Source organism: Neoarius graeffei, chromosome 21 (genome assembly GCF_027579695.1).
Source record: "Neoarius graeffei isolate fNeoGra1 chromosome 21, fNeoGra1.pri, whole genome shotgun sequence".
Classification (NCBI taxonomy): Eukaryota; Metazoa; Chordata; class Actinopteri; order Siluriformes; family Ariidae; genus Neoarius; species Neoarius graeffei.
The window spans coordinates 5,054,433-5,068,928 of record NC_083589.1 but is presented as its reverse complement, the minus strand read 5'-3'; the positions used below and the strand labels follow the sequence as shown (position 1 = coordinate 5,068,928).

General features: G+C 41.8%; 1 protein-coding gene across 1 annotated transcript in view; it reads left to right on the top strand.

The window, feature by feature from the left end:
- The window catches only part of orc5 (origin recognition complex, subunit 5), a 44,704-nt gene that overhangs the window by 23,246 nt on the left and 6,962 nt on the right, over positions 1-14,496 (top strand). The window contains exons 11-13 of the mRNA XM_060903548.1: positions 3,034-3,146; positions 8,510-8,557; positions 8,859-8,969. Of these exons, the coding sequence (XP_060759531.1) occupies positions 3,034-3,146; positions 8,510-8,557; positions 8,859-8,969 (272 nt within the window). The remainder of the gene's footprint in view (positions 1-3,033; positions 3,147-8,509; positions 8,558-8,858; positions 8,970-14,496) is intronic.

The following is a 14,496-nucleotide window of genomic DNA, read 5'->3' as shown; positions in this document are numbered from 1 at the left end:
TTTTGAACTTAACGCTTTGTGCGCGTGTCGTCTCTGACCAATAGCTGAACGACCTCAGGGCGCGTGGCTTTGTTGACAGATTTTGGTCCGCTTACTAAAATGTACAGTGTGAAAGCGAACCGCACCAAAATGAAAAAATAAAACATTTGGTTCGGACCAAAGCAAGTGAACTATCGAACTATCCTGGTCTGAATACACCCTAAAAAGCCACCAGAGGTCACCATTTCTAAATGCATTTTATAACATTTTCCGAGCCCAAAGGGGGGCACACCCCCCTTTGGAACCCCCCCATGCACGCTCTGCGTGCATTATGTCTGCCGTTGCCAGACATGGACAAATATCTCAAAACAACTATTACAGTTTGCTATCATACAGGGTTGGCATGTCTGCGTACGGTTAGCTCGCTTTACTCATCGAATCTGTAAACCACTGATTTTCACCCAGATTAGTATTATTTAATTAGCTTCAGCAGATTTACAGATAGCTATTACTGTTATTCTTCACCCACAAGACAACGTACTTTTGAGACAAAGTGATTTTTCACCTCTTCGTGAAGGTAGGGTTAAAGACAAAATGGATGCATAAGTATTTGGACATGACACAAAGATAAAATGTGTGAAGAGAGCGAGATATTACATTCGAGGCTCTTATCCAGAGTGACGTACAACACATCCAGAGCAGCCTGGAGGGCAGGTGGGGGTTCGGTGCCTTACTCAAGGGCACGTCAGCCATTCGTATTGGTCCAGGGAATCAAACAGGGCTCTACGTTAACTTTGAGACATGGTTGCCCAAATATTACATACATACTGTTTTCCTTTGAATATGCCACAAACACGTATGCTTACAACACAATGTTCGCTCGCATGCTCTACTAATGCCTCTTAAAAGCTTATTTTGTTGATTTTCTTATCCTTCTTTGTGTTCCCTTGGTTTCTGGGTTCGATTATATCGTGTCTAACCACTTTTTGTGTAAACCACCATGAATGTGCATTGTGTTCTTCTTTTGTGTGCTCATAAAAAAAAGCAGATTGATTTAAACATTTGTTAATTACTTTGCTCCCCCTTGCGTATCCTTGTATGAAGACATATAAAGATCAACAGAGCTGTCAGTAAGCATTGCCCTAACATTTATATAACAGCTTGTTCTTTATGTGCTGTAGCCTGTTTTTAGCTTGCTCTATGGACTATCACTGGGAATTTGCATTTTTGTTTATTTCAAAGGTGATAATGAACAATTCCCTATTATCTCTCTCTCTCTCTCGCTGTGTGTGTGTGTGTAGATGCGTTTCATGCTGTTGTTTAGCCGGCAGGGGAAGCTGCAGCTGCAGAAATCCACTAACGAGCTTGATTGAGTTTTCTTTTTCTTCTCTTCCTTGTCTTTGTTTATTTTAAAACCAGATTTCTCCAAACCAGACATAATGCCAAAGTTTGTGACTTTATTTTATTTATTATTCAACCTTCTCAGACGCTGTCTGTATCAACAAGCATTGACGCTAGCGCCCCGTGCGAGTAATGCGGTAATTAGTCACGTAGTGAAGGACATACGGTACCAATAGAGATCTTGCAGTCACGTGACCGGAAAGTACACAGCCGCCATCTTGTCGGTAAAAAACACAGCTGAATACTGCTGCACTCGTGTACAGAATGGATCAATTTCAACTGACGGACTACGCGGCTCATTTTTCTAATGAACAGATAATTAGATATATGTCTAAAATAAACGACCTACAGATTAGTGACCCTTATGGCTTACCGGACGTAGTTTTCACGACCATGTCAGTGGATATTGAACTACCAGAGGTGGAATACCCAGACGTGTATAATTACCTCATTAACTTTCCCTCGCTGTTCAGTGGTGAAGCACTGCATGCTTATAAATCTCTGGACAGTTATCTTTACAGAAATTCAGGATTTGTCAGTGACTCAGATGTGGCATCTTGTAAACAAGAAAATAATCCTCATTGGACGGGTAAGTCACTTAAGTATTGAGTATAGCACTGACCAGCCGATTATAGAATAGAATAAGGTAATTCCAGCTGTAATTCCAAATCGTCCGTCTTGTTTACCATGGATCTGGCGTTGGAGAGATAGAGGCTTAGCAGTGGAGGTTTGAGTGGCTGTTTTCTGAGCTTAGTCAACAGGCCGGCTCTGCCTGCAGCCTCGCTTTTGCTTCCGCTCCCGGCGCCACCTCCTTCGCTTTGCTTCCGATAACAATCCACGGAGACCCCACTGGTCTCGCTATCTCGTCCGGAATGTTGTGCAGGCGATGGAAATCGCTACAAACCGTCATTTTCTGCTGGAAACAAATGTCCAGTAAGTCCATACGGTTGTAGTGGGTATTGAAGTCCGGTACAGACGAACAACACGCAAAAATACACACAAAAAACGTGCACAGGTAGGGAGAGCTTGTAGCCGCAGCCGTCGTAGTAGAATTGTATATAGTAGGGTTTTCCAGAAGAAAAGGTAGAAGTAGAAGGCGGAAATATGGCGTTTGACCGACAAGATGGCATCTGTCACAATCTGGATCGGCTGTGACGTCACATGCAAGTGCTCCATAGAACACTGAATATGCACTCCGCGATAATTATTAGCAATGGGAAACTGCATTGCGAGCCCGCGATGTGCTAATGTGAATTCCGCTAGTTGTTGAACATCCCATAATGATAACATGGACGCAGTCTTTCCGAGTCAAACAATCGCAAATCGTGATGGAATTTCATCATAATATGAATGAATAAACATCGTTTTTCACGTAAGTTGACATATTTGGGTAGTTGCCCGATCGGGCAAGCATTTGTGAGAGTCTGGTTGTCCGAATCTATTGAATGGTTTCCCCGGGCAATCGGGCTACTGTTAATGTCGAGCCCTGTCAAACCGGCAACCTTTTGGTGCCGAAGCTGCTTCTCTAACCTTTAGGGACCAGCAGTCTGTCATTCACATTTTCCTGTCTTAGCTGTTTATTGTTATTATTAGCATTATTGTAATCATTATGTTCATCCCCCCCCCCCTTTTTTATGTATTGTATGTGTGTAGGTTTATCAGCTCACGCTCATGTCGAATTGCCTTATTACTCCAAATTCCTGCTGATTGCAGCCTATCTGGCCTCCTATAATCCAGCCAGGACGGACCGACGCTTCTTCCTCAAGGTCAGATTTTCAAACCGGCTCCTACAGCAGATCGCCTGCTGCGCTTCATCCACTCACACACACTTACTGCATGGTATTTACTGTAGCTGAAGGCGAGAGAGATTAGTTACAGGCAGAGATATGGAATCAATTTTGTGCCAAAATGTTCATACAATACTTTTGAAATATCAAAGGAAAACGACAAATCAAAATACAAAAAAGTCAATTTTTTTTAGACTGGCAAACAAATTATTCGTGTAATTGTGCAAAATATCAGTCTATTACTCTTCAGAAACCTTTTATTTTTGTTCCGCGGTTTTCTCGGTTTTGTTTGACGTAATTTATTTTGGTTGCGATTCCAGCTTTCTCGTTTGCGCTCCCTGACTTTTTGCTTGCAGTTTTGGCACAAACTTCACGTGTGGGCGGGCTGTCCAGGAATGCATTCCCATTGGCTAACCTGTGTTTGACTGACAGCTCTGCTCAGCCATTCCCTACTCGGATTCTGGCGGACTGTTTGACGAGTGACCGATCCATTGACGGTAAACAAGGATGGAGTGGACTTCAGTGGCGACTATGATATTGAATTAATTCAACAAAGTGTAAGTGCGGGACAAATGTGTTGTATGTGTTGCAGTAGTGCACATTATGCAGGCGTTTCGTGGCAAGTCAAATGTTAGCCTTAGCTCCACTACCCAATATAATAGCTGTCTTGCTAACGTTAAACACACCTGCATAATGTGCACTACTGCAACACATACAGCACATTTGTCTCGTACTTACACTTTGTTGAATTAATTCAATATCATACACTACGTTCAGACTGCAACCTGAAACGACCCATATCCGATTTGTTGTGAAATCCGATTTTTTTGTTAGGCCGTTCACATTACCAATTATATGAGACTTGTATGCGATCTCCAATATGAACGGAAAACGACCCAAAAGTGTCCCGCATGCGCAAATTGACACGTAATAAGCACATCTACGTAATACGTAAACAAAAAAAGAGCGCACTCTTCAAGTTTAATGATTTCTTTTTTGTTTGTTTGTTTAATTATCTGGTTCATGTTAAAGTGTGAGGTCTCGTGTGTGTTTTTGTTTCTGAACTGAAATGAAAACGTGTAGCCTGGTAACGAGGGTTGACTCCTAAATGTGTCTCTAATTTCTATATAAGTGCACTACATGTTACTAGGAAGTAATGGATTTTTAAACTCTATATAGTGCACTCGAGCTTCAGTAGGCAGTCATTTGGGATACGGCCGCTGTATTACCAAACTCTTAATTCAGGCTTAATCATTTGCGCATATTTATTTCGTCATATTACTGTATTTTCTGGACTATAGAGCGCACCTGTATATAAGCCGCATCCGCTCTATTTAAAAAAAAAAAATTAAAAAAAAGATATACAAGCCGCACCGGGCTATAAGCCGCAGATATCTATGTTGAAAAATGAGATATTTACTGCATGTACAGAACGATTTTGTACTGTAAATGTACATGTATGTACCTGAACAGATTCTTTCCGAACAGTGCCTTTTAACACGGCAGCAACTTTGCTGATTAAAACGGAACAGAACCAAGAGAAAATAACCGGGATTTATTTACCTTCATTTCTCCTGTGTTTGAAACCACAAGTCACTTTAATCATCTTCGCTGGATTTGAAAATAATTACCAGTTAGTAATTTGTCGTGCGTGTTCTATCTGCTAAAGATCTGCTAATTCTTCTTTGCATTGATTTTTCGTCTATCTTATTTTTGATTCTACTTCCGGTTAGAGCGCCCCTAGTGGTGGAAGAAAAATCCACAGAATAGCCGCACCTTTGTATAAGCCGCATGGTTCAAAACCTAGGAAAAAAGTAGCGGCTTATAGTCCAGAAAATACGGTAATAAACTTTTTCTACATGTTTATAAATATTTATTTAGATTGTTTATAGCCAGCTGAATTCTGCAGCTTCTCTCAGCGCTGGCTCAAGGTGCAGAAACACCAGTGCAGTTTGCGATGGAGATGAGGCGAGACCTGGCGATGTGGTTTTTGTGGCGGCGGCGGAACTCGCACAATAATCTGATTAATGTGGGCAGCAGACTAATGAGACCGAAGGTGTCAAATTACTGGAAATTTCCAGAACAATCTTTTTTTTTTTTTTTTAACAATTGGAAGAGAATTTATTCAGGCAGATGGGCAGACAAATCCACATCGTAAGGTAAAAGGCAGAGTTACAAAACAGGCAATAGTTAGACGAGGTACAAACAATCTATCAGAGATAATATCAAAAGGCAAAATCAAAAGCACAAAGAAAGTCAAACCAGAATCAACAGAGCAATAATGTAAGACTTGATGAAGCCAGCCACAAGGAACTGAACATACATATCACACAGTGTACAATCACTCAGTGCTTAAATCCTGTGGTTGTGTGACTGAGAAGTGAGTGAGTTCATAGTTAGTTTTTTTTTTTCTTTTTTATCAGACATCTAATTTATTGGGTTTGTTTACCTGACATGTTTCGACGTACAACTTCCGTCTTCCTCAGAGTGTCACCGGATGTTAATTGATGACGCATCTTTTATCAGCTGCTGTTTCTGAAAAGATGCGTCATCAATTAACATCCGGTGACACTCTGAGGAAGACGGAAGTTGTACGTCGAAACATGTCAGGTAAACAAACCCAATAAATTAGATGTCTGATAAAAAAGAAAAAAAAAACTAACTATATTTAATATAAGACATAATGAACGTAATCGAAAGATGAGTGAGTTCATGTTTGTGTGACTAGAACTCTGGAGACTGTAAGCAGGATGGTTGGTATAGTCCATGGTGGCCATATTTGAAGGCCGTTATGAATTCTGGGAAGTGGAGTCTTTTTTTTTTTTTTTTTTTTTTTTTTAAATTTATTTGCTAACAAATACAAAGTAAAAAGGACAGAATGAAACAAATCAATACATACACATGACATACAACAGAAGCACTGACGTAACTAACAACAATTTCAAAGGCTGGACAATACTACTAATATGTTAACAAAGAGATGTAACAGAACACATGGAGACAAATTCGACAAAGATAAACAAGAGCTATATTGCTGTATAGAGGAGGATGGGTGGGGTTGATTAGGGGTAATGAATGTGCATATGAGATAGAGGACGGTAGGTGGGGGGGATTTGGAGGGGTTTTGGGCCTTGAATTATGGGTGGAGGGACAGTGTGTATATGTTGGGGGGGAGCGGGATATGTGAAAGTAAGCACGTGTGTGTGTGTGTGAGTGTATATAAGCAGTGCTGGTCTGTGTCGGGCCAGGAAGAAGGAAACTGGATCATAATGAAGGAGAGAGGGGGAGGGGGAGTATTATTTTATTTGCTAATCATTTGTGTTAGTAAATTTTTTATAGATAGAAATTCTAAAAATAATAGTTATTTAATAGTTAATTAGGATGACTACCTGAGCACCTGTTATGGCTATGGTGCCAGCCCCCCCTGCCCAAGCTGATTCATGATGGGACGACAGAGGGGAGGGGGAGGTACTGCATGAGGCAGGGCTCCGGGCCCTGACGCCCCATACACCGACACCAGCCCCCCATAGCCTCCGCACAACACGCCCTACCTATCCTATATATGACTGTATATGACAAGAATGTGTGCCTTCTCTAAAATGTACTGCATTAAAAGAAGAGATGTATTTGCATTAAAAGAGGCAAGGAGTGCAGCGAAGCACCTGCAGAGGTTTCCCACATGCACTCCTCCCCTACCCTAGTCTATCATGTTGTTCTTATTGCAGGTGTACAAATGATGTGTGCTTCCTAATGTCTAGAGCATTTAAAAGAGGATAAGGCGCGCTGTGCAATACCAAGAGTAGGCAGGTATCAGAGTGCATCCAGAACAATCTTATAACCTTGTAATACAGGATGATTCAACATCCAGGTCCCTACCAAATCCACCATTAGCTTGATCAATTCTATAAAAGTCTATTTAAATTCTGAAAACTGTACAAATGTTGTTGTTTTCCACCAAAGAGGCGGGATTAGCCAACGCAGAATAGTGACGTTTGTCTCTTGTTGATGACGTGTAGGTGGCATGAATGCGACCTGTCCGATCAGACTGCAGTCGCATGTGAAAATATCGGATATGCATCGGAATTAGGACCACATATCCAAGCGGCCTGGGTCGCATGTGAAAAAATCGGATCTGTGTCGTTCAGATTGTCAATAACAAATCGGATACAGGTCGCATATGGGCAAAAAAATCGGATATGGGTCGTTTCAGGGTGCAGTCTGAACGTAGTCATAGTCGCCACTGGAGTCCACTCGATCCTTGTTTACCGTCAATGGATCGGTCACTCGTCAAACAGTCCGCCAGAATCCGAGTAGGGAATGGCTGAGCGTAGCTGTCAGTCAAACACAAGTTAGCCAATGGGAATGCGTTCCTGGACAGCCCGCCCACACGGGAAGTTTGTGCCAAAACTGCAAGCAAAAAGTCAGGGAGCGCAAACGAGAAAGCTGGAATCGCAACCAAAATAAATTACGTCAAACAAAACCGAGAAAGACGTGGAACAAAAATAAAAGGTTTCTGAAGAGTAATAGACTATTTTGCACGATTACACGAATAATTTGTTTGCCAGTCTAAAAAAAATTGACTTTTTTTTTTTGTATTTTGATTTGTCGTTTTTGTTTGATATTTCAAAAGTATTGTATGAACATTTTGGCACAAAATTGATTCCATACAGAGACACGTTGACGTGAAGGAGAGCGTTTTTACTTACTTTCCGAGTCTGAGTTCTCATTTTATTGATTGAAGAGTGAACTGATGACACGGGTTCTCTTCAACACGACAACATCTTTAAGAATGCTCGGAGATGATTCAACAGGACGGACAGGTATTAACTCTCAAACTCGTCCTGTTCCCTCCTGGTCATCGTGAAAACGTTTATTTATTCTGTTTATTTATTTATTCATTCATTCTCGCACCAGTTCCAGCTTCAGGGAGGGAAAAGAATTACAGCGGACTTGAGTGGGAAGTAGAGCTGTGGAAGTGTGTCGTCATCATCACAGTGATGTGAGCTTCATCGTGATGCTGTGTGTCGTGATGGGCTGTGATAACAAAACAACTTAAAAACCATGTAATAGAGACGGCTTCGGAATTATTGGCGCCCTCGGTAAAGCTGGGTTAAAAATAAATTGACTTCATCTCTCAGAATATCAGAAGAGTCCTCAGTGACTGAAGCGTGTTTGATTTCCATGTGCATGCGGTGCACTGTGTCGGGCGTATGGTGGCATCGGGTTCTACCCGAAGGAGAGCGCTGAAGCAGTGAATAGGAAGGCGTTAGGAGTTTGTGGGTTAAGTTGGTGACCTTTTATGTATTTATTTATTTTTAATGTGTCTGTTTGTTTGTGGACAGCATCATGGGAAAATGAAGAAAACCAATTTCCTGAAGAAACACGAAAAAGTGAGTGATGTTTCATATATGAAAGAAACACGAGGTCTCATCAGCTCCTTTAGAAGCTCTTCAGATGTTTAAATCACGAGATCACTGTCTCTCTCGCATGTTTTGTCTCTCTCTCGCTCTCTTCCATGCTGTCTGTCTGTCTCTCTCTTTCTGTCCATCTCTGTCTGTCTCGTGTGTTCTCTCTCTCTTGCATGCTCTCTGTCTCTCTTTCACATGCTGTCTGTCTTTCTTTGTCTCTATCTCTCTGTTTGTCTCTCTTGCATGCTCTCTGTTTCTCTCTCTCTCTCTCTCTCTCTCTCAGACCAGTAATCACCTGTTGGGGCCGAAGCCGTTTCCTCTGGACAGGTTGTTGGCGATCTTCTACAGTGTGGTGGACAGTCGCGTCGCTCCGACGGCCAGCGTCTTCTCTCAGGTTATTACAGACTTTATGATTAATGTTTATAATGACTGTCCCTCACACAGCCGTGTTCCTGATCCCCAGCACACCCCCCACCATAATAAACAGCGTGCCAGTGAGGAGTTAGATTCAGCAGCAGAGGGCAGTATCATCAGTTTCTGTTTGGTGGATAGTGTGATTTAGGACAATCCTGAAATAGTGTGTGCATAAGTATTCCCCCCCCCCAAACTATCCCACATGTGTGGTGTTACAACCTGGAAGATGGACTTGCGGGGTTAAATGTCAGTCGTACACAAAATATAAACAATTGAAGAAATCTAAAAGATGTCTTGTGAAATTATTTACATATTGCAGGATGGCATCAGGATTCCCACTCCTAAAGTAATTCCGGTCTAACTATAAGAAGTAACATCATTAGGTGAATGGAGTCGACCTGTGCGTGTAAAATTTAAGGTGTCGTGTGCTTGTAATGTAAATACACCTGTTCCTGGAGGAACCCAGGGTTTGTTCGAGATCACATCTAAGCACAACATCAAGAGGACTAAAGCACAAAGTTCTGGAAAAATATCCCAAACTTTGAATATGGAGCAGAGCAACGTTAAATCTGTTATTAAAAATGTGAACAGAGAGAGTTAGTGATGGAGTCAGGGTCAGAGAAATAACATGATGCTGCCACCACCATGCTTCACAGGTCTGGAAAGTATCAGTCAGGGTTTGGGTAGAGCTGGCCGATATGGCCTAAAAAAAATATCTGATTTTCGATTTTTTAATCAAATTTTTACCCTCTACTAAAAATCAAACTACAGATGACAAAGAAATGGTTCAAAACAAGTTTTACCTTTTATTTTGTTTTCACTTACATTTCCCCTTTGGGGTTAAAGTGCAACCAGAAACCAAAAAGAAGCCAAAAACAAGCGTGTAGATGAGATGGCAGACCATGCCGTTGTAAACAGTGAGAACATACAGTAACTTGGAGAGCTTTCTCCAACATAGCTTAGTTTCAAACTGGTACTGACACAATGCACCCTCAAACTGAAAAAAAAATAAAAATAAATAAATAAATGCCCCATCAAAAAAAAAATATATATATATATATATGTATGTTATTTAGCAGCTGGGAGGTCCGTATCGTGAAATACCGTGACCGAGGTCTTGAAAGTACTGAGCGAGGCCCTCTGGGCCGAGGTCAGTATTTATCAGTCCCCCCAGGATTCTGCGGGCCTTTTTTGTGATTGTCGCAGGCTAAAATGTCTGATGTTGCAGGGGTTTTTCCAAGAAAATTGCGATGAAAGTTGTGGTGGTTTTTTAGGTTTTTGTTGCGATTACATTGCGGGAGGAAGTGAAAGTTGCGAGAAATTGTTGCGATTTTCTCTTTTTGTGATTAAAATTGAGTGATATGTTAAATATTAAGTTATTACTGAAAAACTATTGATTAAAAAAACAAAGACACTGAGAAATGGTCCTATAAACAACTTTACCAATATAAAAGATTACCAGGACTACAAAAATGCAGAAAAATAGGCTTTACTTATGAGCAATTCCAGCGTTATGGATGTGACATTTGGACTCAAAATGGCAACAACTGACCTAGTTAATTTTTATTCCTTTCCAGTATTTTAAAATTTGTTGTATATTTTTAAGACCTCTCATATTGGAGAAGTCATGGGAAAAAACGAATTCCCATAGTACATTTAGAACTCTAGAAAATGCCAAAAAAGACATGCGTTATGGATGTGACGGAAAAAATACCCCATTTCCAGGGTGACTACACATATTCATCAAACTCTGTGAAATTGCAAACATAATATCCAAATGCAGGCATGCATTTAATAAAGGAGTCTTAGCTGAAAATAAAAAAAGCCTTTGTTTAAAATATTTTCTATTTCAAGCAGAATCTAGGAAGAAAAAATCAGCGTTATGGATGTGACATAATTCCGTTATGGATGTGACGCATCTGAAATAGACATGGCATATGTTTAGAAAATCAGCAATTTAACCACCATAACCCTTTGAAAAACTCTCTAAATATCAGCTAAAACTATCAAAGTTCTTAAATAATATTTAGGATGGCTATTGTTTTGCTGTTTTATGGATTTTAGCATACATTTCTGTGGCTTGTGGCAATAATATAGAATTGTACATGATCAAAGTTGATTTTAGCTTGGGTTTTACATTATAAGAAAGAAAGACTGACAGTGACATATTAGGTTGGTTACAAATTGGTTCAACTTATTCACATCTGTAAAATACAGGCCTAGGTGAGATCTCTGGGAGTGGTTTTGATGTATTACATGTTGCTTTATTTTTGCATGGTGAGGTTGACATTTACATGGAATTGCCCTCATCCAAATGCACCTGTTGGTTCAAAAGTTAAAGTGCAGAGAACCTCACAGCACAACATGAAGTTACCTTAAAATATAATATAAATGCCTCAGCTTTCATGTAAGAAAAAAAACTATTAATACTAGTACTGTGTGTAGGCAGTCTCTCCTGAAGACTAAATTAAACAATAATTATAAACTAATAAAATAAATGGCTCAGGCTTCATAGAAGAAAAAACAATTTGAACAGAATCTCACAGTATGATGCTGAAGCTGCCTAAACAATGGAAAATAAAATACCATTTTGGCAAAAATGTTGGCATCCATTAATTTCTTGTATTAAGTAAAAAAATAATGTAAAGTGCACACAGTCCTTCACTGTAAACATAACACACTTTCAGTAACAGGATTTAAGCCTACAGAAACACTGACTCACACATGCTGCTTCTCTTGAACGTATACACGGAAGTAAGCAGTGTTGCCAGATACTGCTGACGTTTTCCAGCCCAAAATATGTTCAAAACCCGCCAAAATGTACTTGAAGCCGCCCAATCTGGCAACACTGGAAGTAAGGCGGAAGGTAGTTTGTCGACGTCACCTCAAGACGACGCCAACGATTGGTCAAATTTGTGGGAAAGTTGCGGTGATTGGATATAATTGTGTGGGTGCAATCAGTTAATTATTGATATTAAGTGATCAATCTCGTTAAATCAGTCTCATTAAATTTTTGAAGGTCAATAATTAAAATGAATCAATCCCACTGAATCGTTTAATTTGACTCGTTTGAATTGAATCATACCATAGAATCAGTCTCATTTGAAGTGAGTCATTCAGTGAATCGTTCAATGAATCGTTTAGTGAATCATTTAGTGAATCGTTCAGTGAATCATTTAGTGAATCATACCATTAATCCTGGTGCTTAATAATAAATTACCAAACAGCTAAATTATGGTATATTTCCAAATTATTACAATCACTTACCACATTACATAACTTTTATATGCACCCTTTTTGAATTCTTTGAGAAGATTGGGGACTCGTTCAGCCTGACCAGAGAATTGAGGGTGGTACGCGATATGGAATTTCGCCTCGACGCCTAACATGTTCCACAGCGCAGCCATTACACCAGCAGTGAAATGGGTGTCTGTGCCTGAGTCGATGGATAGAGGGAGATTTTTGCCACTAGGGGGAGTCGCGATGTCAGGTGTCTCGACATCGGACTCGGTGTTCAAAGACATGAACTGAAGTTCATCGAAATTTGATCTCGTGTGGCGCTCGGTTGATCGGTGTTCGCACTAATCTCGTCGCAACGGGTTTGTGCATATTTTGTGGGATCCAACGACTGTGGGGTTTTGTTTTGTGTGAAGTTGACTAAGTTTATGTCGCAGGGCTTGGTTGGGATTGGGTCGCCTTGTGAGAGCCGTGTGTCTGAGAAATGGTGGTGAAGACTTTAGCGCACGTGAGATGTGCGTTGTGTGTTTGCCTTCTCCACCGGGGGGGGCCCTACATCCTGACCCTCGCCTGCTGTTTCAGAGGGATCTCCTCCCCCTTTCACGAGATATACCCGTGGTTCCTGGCCTAGTCATGCCAGTGACTGGTCTTTTGTCATTTTTCTTGGGCTCTTGTGTTTTATCTGTTGAGGGGTCTGACGTCTCCTGTAACAGTTCTTTAATCTCAGCCAACTGGGCTTTTAAAGAGTCCAGCTCTGAGTGGAACTCACCAGGTTGGTCTGAATCACTGTGTTGGTCGTCTCTACCCTTGCTTTTAGAGCTACGGTCGGAACGCTTCTGCCGTTTCTGGTCAGAGCGGGGATGACGGTTTTGCTGCCAACCGTTTTGTTCCCTACGACCCTTTTCATGTGATGGGCGATTGCCATAGTCACTGTGGACTCGCCCTCGGTCCCTCCTGGCCTTACCTTGTCGATTTTTCCACTCACCCTTGTGATGGCTCGGCAAGGATCGGGCTGGACCTGAATTTTTCCAGGTGGGTCCCCCTTTTGGAGCTTCACCTCCTTCTAAGGTTAGCGGGGGCTTGTCCTCACCCTGGAGGCTAAGGACTCTGGGGTCATCATCGTTTCCATTTGCGGTTTTGACGATGGTCTCCCAGGTCATTTGGGCTAATCGCCTAATTTCCCTCATCGAATAGCGACCTTGTCGACACGTCAGTGTGACATGGGTCCGCACGCTGGGGTGGAGGTTATGTAAGAAGAGAGATATGAAACCTCTATCTTCTTCCAACCCTGGTGCGCTACTACCTTGGAAATAGGCAGTACGTAGCCGTCTGTAATATTCACGAGGCGCCTCAGACCGTTTTTGTTTGACTTGTAATGCACACAATATCGCGGAGGTTTCGTCCGTGTATGGCGCATATTCTTCCCTCATGTAATTGCGAAGTTTCGAATAACTATCGCGAATGTTTGGGGGTAGTGTCTCTAAAAAGGCACGAACGCTACTACTGGAGGTCTTCCAGATTAGTCTAAGTTTTTCACGTGTTGTGGCGTTCGGCAGGTCCATCAGGCATCGATCAGTTTCTCGTAAATAGTTATTTACATTAGTTCTTTGATTGTCGGGATCGAATTGTTCGACATCTTTGGCAAGTAGGTCAATTTGCCGTAAGCGAAGGGTTTGGTGCACGTCCTTGTGCGACCTTCCTGGCTCTTCTGAGCACTCACTATCTAAGCTACTCTGGTGTTGTTCCCGTTTCGCACTAGATTCATAGTCTGATTCATCTGGAGATTGATCAGGGAAACTGAAGCGCGCTGACCTAGGTGTGCTACGGGCCTGGGCTCGGGATGAGCGCAGGATGGCTCCATCTTGGCTACACAATGACGGAGTCGTGTAGCGAGTTGATGGAGTTTGGCGGGATGTCTGGTTCTCGACCAGATCATTTACGGTGTCCGGTTCGGACGCCTCTTCCCGCTCTGAGGTTTGGCGCATTGTTGGGGGTCTTTCACGCCCCTCGCGCTGCTCTTGGGGGGTCTGCTCCTGGGCAGCCCTCTTGGCAACCATTTCGGCTTTCTCTAGCCGTTCGGTGCAATCATCAAGGGATTTCTTCAAGAGCTCACGCTCCCTATGTAAATCATTATTATCGGCTGTCAGCTTGGCGTTGCTGGTGGTCAGCCTTTCAACCTCTCCGCGAAGGCATCTGATTTCTGAATCAGCATTTTGGAAGTATGATAGGAATAGCTTACCTAGTGCCGCTTGGACACTAAAAGTTGTTCT